Consider the following 16,293-nt stretch of genomic DNA (forward strand, 5'->3'; position numbering starts at 1 on the left):
CTATAAAAGTGAAACAAAGATTAGACTTTTACCGGATGGCCTCTTTCCCTCTGAACTCAGGTGAAACGGGTTCGGCACATTCATCACTGGCAGGAGCACCATTCACCTCAGTGTCATACACGGAGCTCACTTCCACATAACGCTTTCCGTGTTTGGACCAATAGGATGGCTTCAAGAAGTACAGCAAGGACCGCCTCATTCCAAATTCACCTGTGCATGAGGCAGCACACAACAGGCAGCAACACACACTAAATAATGGCAGTTTGACCAAACTTTAATGATCCTACAAAGCAGCAGTTAAATAAAATAAGACACTGAAAATTACAAACTAATCGGTATAAGAACATATTTCTTCGTGATTCTATGTTTGGTTCTGTGTGCTGGTCTTGACATTTGATAAATTTTGTCCAAAACTGAACTGCTTGATCTTTCAGTAAAACAACCAATCCATTCTAATCCATAATAGTTCCAGTTATGGTCTCAGGTTTAACCTTTTAAGCTCAAAGGCTATGCAACCAATAGAAAGATATGACTTCCTATTAGTGTTTAACCAAGGGTGTGTTTTTAAACCAATAGCAATTCTAAATATCCCCTGTACTATACATAAGCACTAGAACCAAATATTGGCCTTGACTTTTAATATAATTTTCTCTAAGTAAAATCCCTTTGTTCTTGGTCCAATTCAAATCAAAAGTGTTGTTCAAACAAACAGACACACAGGATTTAAAGAAATACATTAATGAATGAATACCTTCACATCTTTTAAAAGGTCTAAAGCTAAATCCATGACACTACCCATTAAATGATACTTCTTCCTGGTTGTGCAGCCAAATCTAGTAATCCTTTGCACTATACCATTCTTACTAAACCTACCATTTTGGCTCCTCTAGTGGGTAACTCAGACCACCATGTGGAGAACACACAAGATTTTGTGAACAAGATCAAGGACCTACAGCTGGAGGCAGATGAAACTATGGTGTCATTTGATGTGACATCGTTGTTCACCTGCATCCCCACTGCTGAGGCTGTCTCAGCTGTGAGGCAGAGACTGCTGGAGGATGTGTCTCTACTTGAAAGGACCAAACTCACACCAGCCAACTCTTGATCTGTCTCAACACCGCGTACTTCCTGTTTAGGGGGAATTACTGCAAACAGATTCATGGTTGTGCGATGGGGTCTCCGGTATCCCCCATTGTGGCCAATCTGTACATGGAGCGAGTGGAGAAGACAGCCTTGACATCTTTCACGGGCATCTCTCCCAGTCACTGGTTCAGATATGTTGATGACACATGGGTTAAAATCAAGCAACAGCAAGTTGAGGACTTTACAGAACACATCAACTTGGTGGACTCCAATATCAAGTTCACACGTGAGGATGCCAGAAACAACCATTTAGCCTTCTTGGACTGTGATGTTACGATTGGCGAGAACAGGCAGCTCCAGATAGAGGTTTACAGAAAACCAACTCACACTGACCAATATCTGCTCTTTGGCTCAAACCACCCCCTTGAACACAAGCTCGGGGTGATCAGGACGCTTCAACACAGAGCCCTACAAGTGCCCACAACTGCAGAGGGAAGGGCTAAAGAACAACAACGTGTTCGGAAAGCCCTCACAGTATGTGGGTACCCACGATGGTCCCTGGACAAAGTGCAGAAGTCCCAGAGAACAAAGAGACCAGATATACAGGAGACGGAGACAAGAAGAAGAGGAGTGTCTCTCCCTTATTTAGCAGGAGTAGGGGAAAAACTACAGAGGATCGTCAGACAGCACAAAATCCCAGTTTACTTTAAACCAGTTAACACCTTGAGACAGAAATTAGTTCACCCTAAGGACATGATCCCTAGTTACAAACAGAGCAATGTAGTGTATTCTATCAGATGTCAGGAAAACTGTAACGAACACTACATAGGTGAAACGAAGCAACCTTTACACAAAAGGCTATACCAGCAACGCAGAGAGGGCGCCAGTGGACCTCAGTCTGCGGTTCATCGCCACCTTAAAGACACTAACCACACGTTTGAGGACAAGAAAGTTAAAATATTAGCCAGAGAGAAGAAATGGTTTGAGAGAGGGGTCAAGGAGGCATTCTTTGTGAAACGTTTGAAACCCAGCTTTAACTGGGGAGGGGGTCTGAGACACACTTTATCCCCTGTTTACAATGGGGTACTCAGGTTAAAGGAGTTTCAGTCTTTTGTTCATGGTAATGAGTCATTCACGTCATCAAGGGAGCCATCAGAAAGGCATCCATCCCATCATTACAGGGACAGCTGTCCTGTCATTAGGTGTGCTAATTAGAGCACAATAGTTGCTAATTAGAGCTATTGTTTAGTCACTAGCCTATAGCAGTCTGCCTCTCAGTAGGAGGGGTCTGGATAGGTTTAAAACTCCAGCTTTTGTTGGCTTCTGTTTTATTCTTTTCTACAAGAGTCAGACAGAAGTCAGACTTCCAGAGCAAGAATTTTAGCTGAGGAAGCTTCTGCGATTTGAAGCGAAAAGTCCTCGCGTCAAGCAACCCAGTCCAGTCGAAGATTCAAGCTTCTCTACTATGGAAACCACCTGGACAACTGAGAGCCTACACAGAAACTACCACGGTGACTCGCACACCCACAGATCTCCAGTTACTGTAGAAACTGTTCTTACCTGGAAGCACTTGGTCAAGGTAGATGGCCAACAAAAGGTATAGGATACAGTCGACACAAAGCATGAGCATTGGCACGTAGAGAGGATGAGGGCCGTTGGCCAGAGAGGAAAACACAGCGCCGTCTCCCTGAGCCTCCAGGTACACCACCTAGCAAACAGGTAAATGAGATAACAGATCTACTGAATCCACAGCAATGACAATGTGATTAAATTCCAAAAGAAAAAAAAAATTGTATCAGGATGAAAAACTCTGTCAGATGGCCCAAAACATGCATCAGCAATAAAGTGCTTTATGGCCCTTCACTGGCATTTGTCAAAGCAAACATAATTAATAACAGTGCTGAATGCAGGCTTGTGTCACACACCATGCACCTCCCACTGAACAGCAGACAACTACTTTCAAGGTTCGGTAAAAGGTCACTAAATAAGATTTTTAGTTAAATGGGTTTGTCTTATTTTGTGCATACCAGTGAGTGGCTGATTGAATTTCATTTTGCACTTACAGTCATTAAAACCTACACAATCCTCAATTACATACTGCTGCATATGTTATGTTACCACCCACTGTCATTTGTGCCCTTATTCTTATTAAAACCCCTGCAAAACATTCACCAACCCAGCGTGCCAAATTTTAGAACACTCATGCAATTTATTAGTTGTTATATTGAATTTTAGTAAGTCAGGCCTCAAGTGCCTACCATGTAGCAGAGGTTACCTGTGCAATACCGATGGAGAAGGCGCTGGGCGACAGCAGGCAAAACAGCCAGACCAGCGGTTGTGGGAAATCATTCATCAGCACTGTAAAGAGTGACAGGCAGCCAAACACCAGCGTCAGCATGGAGCCCACTGTGCTGGCAAACTTTGGCTTCTTAAACAAAGGAGTCAGCATAAAGGAGAAAAAGATCTGAAGAAGAAAAGAGAAGAAACACCAGAGACACTCAAGGATTATTATGCAAACTGGAGATGTAACATTATGTTACAATAAGTTCAGTAAGAAACCAAATATATGACAACATGCATCATAGTGCTGGAAAAAAAGAGCTTTTAAATCATGTATGTAATTATTGATTACAATCTGCCATTAAAAGCTGAGAGATGTTCCAACCCCTGCAGGATAATCTGAATAGTCAGTTTTTCAAAAAGGGAATAAAGCAGAAAATTACAATCAGTTTGCATCTCTGTGTTTCAATTTGTGGTTTGTCTCTTTACGACTCCACTCACAGATGATATTCCATAGAGGAAGATGAGGAAGAAGATGACAAAGAAGTCACTGTTTGGGAAGAGCGCCGTGTACGTAGCGATGATGGACATCAGGATGGACATGGTTGTTACCAGAGCAGCGTACAGAAGTCCCCATGACAACCTGGTGCACCACACACAAACCGAGGAAACTAAATTTTATACTATTTGTTAATAGAAACAAAAACACAAATATATGATACAAAACCACTAATCTCATAGCAAGTTCTTTCAGCTTCTCCCCCCGAGAGGCCACAGTAGAGCCGACACAGATCTAACCTCATTAAGACAAGGAAATTTCACAGAGATCACCAATTTCTAAAATAAAATTTTACACAGCTTTCCTGCAAACCAGTCTTTTCTAATCATTTGTGTAATTGTAATAATAATAAATACATACCGGTAATAACGTTTTAACAGTGTAACTAAACTGTCCCAATGATGCCTCAAGAACATTTAGAGATAGTTTTTCCTACAGTTTTCACATATTGGTATGAAGCTCTTGAAGAGAGAAAAACACACTTTTCAGCCATTAGCAGCACTTCTGATTAACAAGATGTAATCAAAGTCTCAGTTTCTCCTCACCAGAAGGCGGTGTTGTACAGCCCCATCATGGTCATGGTGTCTTTGAGACGGCGTTCTTTCTCAGCTGCCACATTAACGATGAGGAAGGTAACAAAGGGTGTGAAGGCCAACACCAGGTAGATGGAGATAAGAGCATGGGGGAACTTCTGTACCTCCACAGAACCTTGTTGGCCCATAAGTACCACCTCCACATCCATCTCGCTCCACACTGAGCGCTTCGTCTGCATCTGTGCAAAATAAACCAAACCACATCACCACCAGATCAGACAAAAATCAAACCTGCTTCCAAAGACTCTGACCCACATCTCTGCAGAGTAAGCAACAACAAAAAAACCTTTGACTTTGTACAGCCTGAAGTGGACGTTTTAGTCAAAGTTTTAAAGATAAGATAAAGATAAACTTTACTGATCTCACAGTGGAGAAATTCACATGTTACGTCAGCTCTTAAAAAACACACAAAATGGGTGCAAGTAGAGAAAAATGTTCAAACAGCGTGTGCAAGGATAAGCAATAATAATACTTTTAATAGTACAAGACATAAGAAATGAGGTAGAAATAGTATATATATATATATATATATACACACACATACCTATACACACACATACATATACACACACACATACCTATACACACACACATACCTATACACATACGCATATATATAAACATGATTTGGATTGAAAAGGAGATGGAAGCATCTTCTTTACAATATGTGAAATGGAGTTTAGATGTGGTAAGGTGACATTACTGCAGGGATTTGTAAATGAGTTGTTATTGCACATGATTTGTGGACATATTAATATTGCACGTGATTTGTGGACATATTATTGCATGTGGTTATTTCACAGTGTTATTGTACAGCCTGACAGCAGCAGGGAGGAACGACCTGCGGTATCGTTCCTTCTTGCACTGAGGGTGCCTCAGTCTGTCACTGAACGAGCTGCTCAGCTCCACTACCGTCCAGTGCAGAGGGTGAGAGGAGTTGTTCATGATGGATTTGAACTTGGTTAACACCCTCCTCTCAGCCACCTCCTCCAGAGAGTCCAGAGGACAGCCCAGGACAGAGCTGGACTTCCTGACCAGCTTGTTCAGTCTCTTTCTCTCCCGCTCTGTGCTGCCCGGGGCCCAACAGACGACAGCATAGAGGAGAGCTGAGGCTACAACAGAGTCATAGAAGGTCTTTAAGTGTCTGCACTCTAAAGCCTACCAGCAGGTTCAAAAGGAGGGTTTTCTTTAAATAAATACAATTAACATGTAAAAGTCCCACCATTTACCATAGAAATTATAATCCGAATTTATCATCAGGTTTTCAATTTTCCAATAGTCCTTGACCTAACCATGCACCAAATACTTTAGTTATGAAAAACAATCAAATCTCAGCTACATAGTCATTTCTCATCTATTTTACTCTACATTTCCCTGAAAAAATTGCCAAAAACTAAACTGTTTGCATGATCCAGAGCCTCTAAAAAGAAAAAGAAAAATCTGCACCCCTGTGCACAACTGGCAAGCCTTGAATGGCACAGCTGTGACCAACATTTAGCAAATCTTTGACTGAACTGCAAGTAAATAAAGAAAACATAATTTCTCTCAACTTGTAATTATGTAGCCATTAGCCATGGGCCGGTATGAGATTTGAACAGTATGATAACCGTGGGCAAAAATATCACAGTTTCACAGTATTATGTATAGCTTTAAAATGTGCTTTAACAACATTATGGGTATTTGCATATGAAGCACGCATGATTCAGGTGCACTAATTGACGCAATGTCTACCACTACGAGCACTATACCACTGATAACTTTAGAGAAAATACCAAAAAATACCAAGATATGTAGCATCTGTCCCGTGGGAAACATGACTTACTTGCTTAGGGAGAAACGTGGCTGGAATAAGGTCCTGAACTCTGGATGCTCAATACTTGGCCCAGCTTCACCAACAAAATGCTTGGAATAGATGCATTTATCCTTCTTGACATGTTTGTGGGAGAAATTCTGTTGACCACAAACACGACTCGAGTCCACCGCTTGTACTTCTCAGTGGTTTCAAAGATGGGATGAAGTTTACTCCGTCCAAGTAATCCTTTGTGGGGCCAACACAGGCCATAGCTATGGTGCTTTGTTGCCACCATTTTTGGTTTGAAGAGCTGTTCCACGGAAAATAAAACGAAAAAGCTGGTAACGTTTTACTTTTAGACGGAGGGAAAAGTTCACTGCAGGCTTCGCCTCCTTCAGCCATGATGCAGTGGCAGCTAACGTTAGCTGCCTGTTTGCAAACAGAGACAGAGGTGCGTGCCAGGGGGAAGGGTGGCAGCGGCTGTCTCCGCTCTGCCTGTCAAGAATTCTCATAACCTGCTCATACCGTAGGGACGGTATAATGGAAAATTTTAGTGGTTTTCATACCGTGGCCCATGTCTAGTAGCCATGACAGAAAAATTAGCCCAGAACGAGTCAATACAGTGACAATTCAAATATTTGTCACCAAGAGGAAAAAAAGAAAACAAATCAAATACAGTAATAAAAAAAAGAAAGAAAAACACCCAATATTATGTCACTGGGACACTAAATGTATTTGCTGTCATGAGTGCAATTTGTAATTCAATTCAATTTATTTAGTTTATATAGCACCAAATCACAACAAAGCTGCCTCAAGGCCCTTCACACAAGTAAGGTCTAACCTTACCAACCCCTAGAGCAAACATACAGGTGACTAGGGATGGGTATTGATAAGATTTTATCGATATCGATGCCATTATCGATTCTGCTTATCGATCTGATTCCTTATCGATTCCCTTATCGATACCTCGTGAATTTTGTACTAAAAGTAGGCTTTACAGGTTTTCTATGTATTTCCTTGAGTCTTAAAGTAAATAAATATGAAATTAGTCACTGCATCCTTGATCTCTGGACATAAATAAAAATAAACAAAACTGTGTTTCGCTTTGAAGTTATTAATTCAGACTGGATTCTATCGTTCTATCTTGACTTGTCAGAGAGCCGCGCAACGTTTGGAGCTGTGTGAACACAACGGAGGACGATTCTCCTTTCTTTCTCGCAACGAGACAGGAGTCCCAGTTAGTAACTTTAATCCGCACAAAAGTGAATCACAACTCATATTCAGGGATGAAAGTGGTGAAAAACAAAAAAAGCTGAAACCCAAAATTACCCCCCAACACCACCTGCACGAAAATGTTTCAATTCTAGAAGCTCTGAAATGCAATCTGGGACTATTCTAGATGATAAACTGGAGTATCCATTTAGGTGAGAAAAAAACAAAAATACAACTTTCCTTATTCAAATTCATTCCAGTAGTATTCTGCTTTTACTAGGATGCAGCAGTTTTCTAGTTTGGCAGATAGTTCTGGAGGAAATCACTGAAGAAATGAACAAACTGAAAATATGGTTTGACCAAAACAAACTGTCATTAAACTTAAATAAGACAGGGATGAAATGGAGGTGTGAGAGTCACTAGGTGTTAACAGGAAACATTTATTTCTGTATGTATTTATTTATGTTCATTGTTAGTCATCCTCATTGAAGACAACTTTGGATGCTGTAGCTCCTCTGAAAAAGAGAGCTTTAAATCAGAAGTGTCTGACTCCGTGGTATAACTCACAAACTCGTAGCTTAAAGCAGATAACCCGTAAGTTGGAGAGGAAATGGCGTCTCACTAATTTAGAAGATCTTCACTTAGCCTGGAAAAAGAGTTTGTTGCTCTATAAGAAAGCCCTTCGTGAAGCTAGGACATCTTTCTACTCATCACTAATTGAAGAAAATAAGAACAACCCCAGGTTTCTTTTCAGCACTGTAGCCAGGCTGACAAAGAGTCAGAGCTCTATTGAGCTGAGTATTCCATTAACTTTAACTAGTAATGACTTCATGACTTTCTTTGCTAACAAAATTTTGACTATTAGAGAAAAAATTACTCATAACCATCCCAAAGATGTATCGTTATCTTTGGCTGCTTTCAGTGATGCCGGTATTTGGTTAGACTCTTTCTCTCCGATTGTTCTGTCTGAGTTATTTTCATTAGTTACTTCATCCAAACCATCAACATGCTTATTAGACCCCATTCCTGCCAGGCTGCTCAAGGAAGTCCTACCATTATTTAATGCTTCAATCTTAAATATGATCAATCTATCTTTGTTAGTTGGTTATGTACCACAGGCCTTTAAGGTGGCAGTAATTAAACCATTACTTAAAAAGCCATCACTTGACCCAGCTATCTTAGCTAATTATAGGCCAATCTCCAACCTTCCTTTTCTCTCAAAGATTCTTGAGAGGGTAGTTGTAAAACAGCTAACTGATCACCTGCAGAGGAATGGTCTATTTGAAGAGTTTCAGTCAGGTTTTAGAATTCATCATAGTACAGAAACAGCATTAGTGAAGGTTACAAATGATCTTCTTATGGCTTCGGACAGTGGACTTATCTCTGTGCTTGTTCTGTTGGACCTCAGTGCTGCTTTTGATACTGTTGACCATAAAATTTTATTACAGAGATTAGAGCATGTCATAGGTATTAAAGGCATTGCGCTGCGGTGGTTTGAATCATATTTGTCTAATAGATTACAGTTTGTTCATGTAAATGGGGAATCTTCTTCACAGACTAAAGTTAATTATGGAGTTCCACAAGGTTCTGTGCTAGGACCAATTTTATTCACTTTATACATGCTTCCCTTGGGCAGTATTATTAGACGGTATTGCTTAAATTTTCATTGTTACGCAGATGATACCCAGCTTTATCTATCCATGAAGCCAGAGGATACGCACCAATTAGCTAAACTGCAGGATTGTCTTACAGACATAAAGACATGGATGACCTCTAATTTCCTGCTTTTAAACTCAGATAAAACTGAAGTTATTGTACTTGGCCCCACAAATCTTAGAAGCATGGTGTCTAACCAGATCGTTACTCTGGATGGCATTTCCCTGATCTCTAGTAATACTGTGAGAAATCTTGGAGTTATTTTTGATCAGGATATGTCATTCAAAGCGCATATTAAACAAATATGTAGGACTGCCTTTTTGCATTTACGCAATATCTCTAAAATCAGAAAGGTCTTGTCTCAGAGTGATGCTGAAAAACTAATTCATGCATTTGTTTCCTCTAGGCTGGACTATTGTAATTCATTATTATCAGGTTGTCCTAAAAGTTCCCTAAAAAGCCTTCAGTTGGTTCAGAATGCTGCAGCTAGAGTACTGACGGGGACTAGCAGGAGAGAGCATATCTCACCCGTGTTGGCCTCCCTTCATTGGCTTCCTGTTAATGCTAGAATAGAATTTAAAATTCTTCTTCTTACTTATAAGGTTTTGAATAATCAGGTCCCATCTTATCTTAGGGACCTCGTAGTACCATATTACCCCATTAGAGCGCTTCGCTCTCAGACTGCGGGCTTACTTGTAGTTCCTAGGGTTTGTAAGAGTAGAATGGGAGGCAGAGCCTTCAGCTTTCAGGCTCCTCTCCTGTGGAACCAGCTCCCAATTCAGATCAGGGAGACAGATACCCTCTCTACTTTTAAGATTAGGCTTAAAACTTTCCTTTTCGCTAAGGCTTATAGTTAGGGCTGGATCGGGTGACCCTGGACCATCCCTTGGTTATGTTGCTTTAGACGTAGACTGTGTTTCATAATTATTGTATGGCCTTGCCTTGCAATGTGGAGCGCCTTGGGGCAACTGTTTGTGATTTGGCGCTATACAAGAAAAAAGTTGATTGATTGATTGATTGATTGGTTAGTTGCTATATTTTCTGTTGTGTTTCTATTCAGGTTCTTTTTGTCTCTTTTTCTAAAACTGTATATAATAATTAGATTATTAATATATAAGCAAAAATAAATTTAAGGAATATTACAATTTGAAAACAAATGCACCCGAACGCGATGACGGCTGCAATTGCTAAATGCTAACTTTTAACATTGAAAATGCCATAGACATGCTAACGCGTTAGCATCGCTCCCGTTTTTAAGTTATAAAATACATCAACTGTTTCAGAAGACCATAACAGATCGGTTTAACATAGAAAAGGTAAATAATACTCACAGCCCGTATGCTCTTTAAGGTTTTAGCGAGGGACAATTAAGCGAAAGAAAGAAATAAACGAAGCAATCGACCGAAGCATTGCTTCAATCTGCGAACCACTGCTTCGATTGGTTCAAGGTTCAAAGCAAAGCCGCGCTGCAGAAAAGTTGATTAAGGACCTGCTGCAGGGTCTGTAATCAATGTAGAGAAATCATCATTTTCCTGACAAACACCGCCAAAACAACAGCCACTCTGAAGGACCGATAACAGAATCGTTAAGCACAAAGCTTATTGACGTTGGTGGATCGAATAATTTCTTAACGATACCCGAAAGGAACCGGTTCTCGATACCCATCCCTACAGGTGACAGTGGTAAGGAAGAACTCCCTCTGATGATATTGTGGAATAAACCTCAAGCAGACCAGATTCAAACAGGTGACCCACTGTTGCTACCCATTCGTAAGGCTTTTAGACAACCTGGGCCATGTAATGTTATATTTCACTGGCCCAGTGGGCCAACAAAAAACTCAATCGGTCAATCAAGTTTTACAATGTAGCTACAATCGGTGAAGACCGAAAACCTTCAGGTCCAGAACTCAGCACTATAAATGGCTCAGCCTTCTGTCAGACAAGTAGGAACTCATTATCCTTTTTCACATTACAGTTATACAGCCCACACATTTTAAAAAAGTTTCTGAAGAATAGTATGACCTAAAAGTACAACAAAAGTTTGATGAAATAGTGTTTTGTTTTTTACATGATGGGATGCAGAGAAGTTATTACTCATTTTCCTCAAAACAGCTACTCGGGATTCTAAAAAGAAATGAACTACTTTTCAATACATCAAACCCTGTGCAGAATCACATGGTTTACCGTAAAGAACCCTGTGGTGATCTGCTGCGGCCCTCACCTGGATGATGGCAGCGTCGATCAGAGACTGGAGTCGGACAAACCCAGTGTACCAGTAATTAGCAGCTCTGCAGTTCACTGAACTGGAAAAACATCTGGCTGGAGGTGAAACAGCAAAGACAAAATGTTAATTCTTTTGGACCTGAAAGACCTTCATACAGATGACAAATAGTAATCTTGCTGCCATTTGTATAAATCTCTTTGCAAGAGTTTTAAATTACAAATAGAAGTGTCTCAACATTGTCCAAATAAGACTTTAAAATATTTACTTTATATTCAAAAGACAACAAACAAAAACGATCAAATTTTACCAATAGATTCTGTGTTATCACTGGGTGGAGGCAGCCGGCTGTACGGGAAGCGGAGCCTGTAAGAGGTGGCAGAGCTGTCCATGAACACTACACCCACGTAATTTGATGGCTCGTACAAGCTGGCATTCTCAAGGTCCTCCTCACTGGCGAACATCTCCAGACGATCCTGCATGTCTGTAAGCAACACAACAATGAGAAAAATAAGTGTGGAAAAACCCAAGCAGATCTTGGAACAGCTCTAGAGCACAGGTGGCCAAGTTCGGTCCTCGAGAGCAACATTCCTGACACTCTTAGTTGTCTCCCTGCTCCAACACACCTGAATCCAATGAAAGACTCGTTAGCAGACTTTTAATGAGCCTTTCATTGGATTGAGGTGTGTTGGAGCAGGGAGACATCTAAGAGTATCAGGAATGTGGCTCTCGAGGACCGAACTTGGCCACCCCTGCTCTACAGACTGCATGAAAAGAAAGATGTCTCATACTTTGTTGTCAAGTGGTAAACAGTGACACCTACTGACAGCTCAGGAATGTGCACTCATATCAACAATCTTCCAGTGTAATCAAAATAGACACACCACTTTCAATTAGCAAAAAACATTCCATGCACTCAATGCTTCGAGATATACCCGTTCCACAAGTAAAAGGACTCAGAGGAACAAAACCTACGTATTGTTCAATGATTATTCAAATTCATCAGATTAAGCAGCTCACCCACCCTGCCCCAAAACCAACTAGTTAGCTGAATTTGACAAAAATTAGCGATACTGGTCCTGGTCTACAGCAGAAATTTTATACATTTTGGGGAGGAGCCACATAAGTTGATACTGGACAGTTTGAAATATGTTTTTTGTTTTATTTTTAAACATTGCTAAACATGGGTTTGGGTAGATGCATTTATGGCATTAGTCCTAATTAATTAGTTCTTATGTCAGATTATGTCATACAGTGCTCAGTTCTAAATTTTGCTTCCTTCACTTTCAAAGCTGAAAGAACAGGTAGCTCAGCAGATAAGGCGCTGGCTTACCAGTATGTAAATCTGGGTTTGATTCCCGCTCATGCTCTGTCTGTGTCCTTCGACAAGAGACTTCATCTGCAATGTCCCAGTCGAATCAACTGTAAATGGGTACTACCCTTGGCCTTGGGGAGAAACCAGAGTTGGACTGGCATCGCATCCAGCTTGAGTCATATCTCATCTGCTTCATGCCATGGAATTCAGAAATAAGCACTGAAACCTAAGCATTGGTACCACTAGTTGTTAAGGTTAGAACTTACCCATGTGAAGCACCTTGAGGTGACTTTGTTGTGATCTGGCAATAATAACCCTCAGGACCTATATTGGAGTTACTTTGAAATCTGTTGCTCAATACAATTAAATTTAGTTATAATATTTTGTTTGTTTGTTCTAAGAGTAGTTTGTTTTTTGCAGTAAGTCAATCTGTTCCAATAACTGTGAAAGTAAACTTGTGTTAATGCGTATTGCATTCAGACAGCCATACAAGACCTTGATTAAATTAAGATTTGAAGTAAATATGTGATTCAGTAATATACAACATTGATTACTGACAGTTTAATACTTTTATTGGGCAACGCAGTCTCGTTTGAGGGCGGGCACTCAAGGGGCAAAATATGACACATATGATGTAATGTCTCTACTTCCGGGGGACGAACCACGACATTTTCAATGGGTTGTTGGGCAAATTACATGCAAACAAAGTAAAAATGAAAGGGAAAAAGTGACAGTGCTATGGGAAAGCGGACATGTGTTGCGGGCTGTTTATGACCCGGAGCACAAATGTGTCAAGGCGATTTTGCAGGTGAGAGAACGGAGCTACTCTGATTAGCTGTGTAGGCTAACACTTACCGACACGACGTCTCCCATCTGCCTTGCCTTTTCTTCTCCACTGGGAACCGAAAAAAATAAAATAAAATAAACTTTTCACGACTACTTCGGTGATTGCAGCCGAAGACAAAACGACACACAATTTATCCATGTGAAGTTATGCTGTGTATATATTGCGCAACGGAGTGGAGGTCCCCTTAAGTGGTCAAATCATGCAGGGCTCAAATGAGATTGCGGTGCCTTATTAGCAATATTTTTAACATGCTAGGTATGTGTATGAGGGAGTTCTTAAGTACTCACGCATTCCCTGGGCCACCTCTTCCATGATGTGGCTGGTGGCATTAGTAATCGGTGTGTAGCCCAAACCCTTTAAGAACTGGTCGTTATACTCCAGCACACCAGTGCTGAAGCCCCCATAATAAAGGTGAGGATTCAGGGTGCTGATGGATATCAGGAGACCCAACAGCACCAGAGGCAGGATTATTTCCTGGACAGACAGTCACAAAAACCACATGAGGTTCAGGCATAAAAAGACCCCAATCACACTTATGTGGCATATTTTACTTTGACCACACAAATATTACATGCAAATATATAAACAAAATGTCAAAGCTGATGTTCCCTCACAATGCAGGTGTCATTCAGAGGGATGTCTGTGTCTCACCTCAGACTGCTTTCCTTTTATGTTGAATATCTGCTGGTAACAAGCCTCCACCCACACACACTAATCTAACAAACATCCATTAATTGATATACAAATAATGAAGCGCCTCATTGAATGGTATGTTCCAGCTTTCACCGAATTAAATATTCGTACCACTGAATGAATGTAAAAACAGTCATTATTTGTTTTATATAAGGCTAGAATAAATCTTTGTCATTTGATATTATATCAATTTATAAACAACAGAAAAGAGACTTACATTTTGGGGCATCACTGCTGCTTTGACATCAACAATCCAACATGAACTTTAAAAAGAAGTCCAAAAATAAAAAAAAGAAGACTATTTCCTCAGTGCAGCGGGAAAAAAAAAATATCACATCAGAAATTAGTCCAGCTTTTCATTCTAACTTTCTCCTAACAGCTCTTCATGCCTCCAGATGGCTTACGGCATAGTGGATTTGTTTTTTGTATTAGCACCGTTAATTACCTCCTTCAAATCATCATCCGTCAGCAAAACAAACTCTGCATGTTTAGCTAAACGCCGCCCCCACTAGTGGACAGGGTTCGCAGTGTGCAATGGTACAAAACGTATGGAACCAAATTACACAATAAATGCAACACAAATGGGACGAATAATCCATGTCACGTGACATAAAAAGGACCCATGAAATGACAAGGATCCACTCAGCCGTTATATAAAGATATTTACAAGACACTTGAGATCACCTAAAAAATCATGTCTTTTGTGATTTCTTACCAATTTTGCATAATTCCAACGTACAGTGATTTTGCAGTGGACCAACTCAAATTAAACTGAAGATACTTTGAGTTACTTATGTTACTCTGGCTCCCAAACAGCTTGTCTCACTACGAGACATTCTCGGTTCACAAACTTTGTTGTGAACTATCAAGAAAAGTTTTAAATGAAGACAAATAAAACACAACAGACTGAACAGAATGGCATGGCTGAAATCTAAACACCTGTAGACTCTGCTGCTTGGTCCTCCATTTCATGAGGAGATTCTTGTAGAGGAGACTTTTTGTTTGGTGCCAGACACCAGCATCCCTCCTGTATGAGGGCTGCGTACTTCCAGCATTCCTCATCTGGATGATGTACGGACGAGAGGACGTCTCAATAATTCTGCCTTCAGCTGCAAGTCAAAAAACCCCAGATGAAAACTTCCATTCATATCACACTTTTTAGCAACATGGGAAGGTCAAATTGTTCAAATAAAATTGCTTGTGACAGCACCTGCTCTCACTGTACATCCAAATAACCAACCTGACTGTTCTAAATAACATAGTCTATCTGATCATTTTGATCCAGGTCATCTAAGAGATACCTCTGGAGCACTTCATTGCATGGGTGGTGCCTTCACCACTGAATTCATCAAACAGCCAGAGACAGAATGGTGAGGCTTGGTCTGCAGCTCAACTGTGCCAAACATTGTGAGGATCAAATAAAAACTCTGAACACAGCCAAAAAAAATTGCTGCTTCAGAACATGAAATTATTTGACGTGAGCGCCTGTTGGTAAGACTACATGCTATGAAAACATCGAATTTTTTTTTAGGTAATTATTGTTTTTGGCAGTGCATAACAAGTGATTAAAAAAGGACTACTTAATTCCGTCATTAAAGAAAAAAATATTCCGCCATAAATGAAGCTAACAGCAGCTTTCTGAAGCTAGCAAGCTACAACAACACACCGTGTAAGATGACACAAATCCATCGAGACATTATATCAAACATACTCACGGATGAAATACATCAAGGCATATCTTCATGAAAATTCTGAATCAATAACCGTGCATTGTAAACATTTTTTTATGCAAAATAAACCCCTAAAAAAAAAAAATAACTCGCTTTCCTTCGTCACTACTTCCTGCCAAGCCCAAAACCAGACACCGACCAATCAGATTTAGTCTAGTTGTTATTGACAACAATTTGCTCCAATCAGAAGGCGAGCAAATGTATCGTGCGCAAATAGAAACGGCCCAACATGCAAAACATTGAATGATAAATTCATTTCACGTTTGCTAGCTCACAGGCTCTTTATTTTATTATTTACAAAATACACTTGAAA

General features: G+C 40.3%; 1 protein-coding gene across 1 annotated transcript in view; it reads right to left on the reverse strand.

Annotated features, from left to right (window-relative positions):
• abca5 (ATP-binding cassette, sub-family A (ABC1), member 5) overlaps positions 1-16,121 on the reverse strand; it is a 46,333-nt gene extending 30,212 nt beyond the window's left edge. Inside the window, exons 1-10 of the mRNA XM_034194481.1 lie at positions 15,966-16,121; positions 15,190-15,359; positions 13,845-14,031; positions 11,706-11,879; positions 11,396-11,493; positions 4,468-4,694; positions 3,865-4,006; positions 3,359-3,547; positions 2,644-2,791; positions 33-210 (exon numbers count right to left, since the gene is read on the reverse strand). Of these exons, the coding sequence (XP_034050372.1) occupies positions 33-210; positions 2,644-2,791; positions 3,359-3,547; positions 3,865-4,006; positions 4,468-4,694; positions 11,396-11,493; positions 11,706-11,879; positions 13,845-14,031; positions 15,190-15,359; positions 15,966-15,978 (1,526 nt within the window). The 5' untranslated portion in view covers positions 15,979-16,121. The remainder of the gene's footprint in view (positions 1-32; positions 211-2,643; positions 2,792-3,358; positions 3,548-3,864; positions 4,007-4,467; positions 4,695-11,395; positions 11,494-11,705; positions 11,880-13,844; positions 14,032-15,189; positions 15,360-15,965) is intronic.
• Between the last annotated feature and the right edge of the window lie 172 nt (positions 16,122-16,293).

The sequence above is a fragment of the Thalassophryne amazonica genome, chromosome 18, assembly GCF_902500255.1.
Source record: "Thalassophryne amazonica chromosome 18, fThaAma1.1, whole genome shotgun sequence".
Classification (NCBI taxonomy): Eukaryota; Metazoa; Chordata; class Actinopteri; order Batrachoidiformes; family Batrachoididae; genus Thalassophryne; species Thalassophryne amazonica.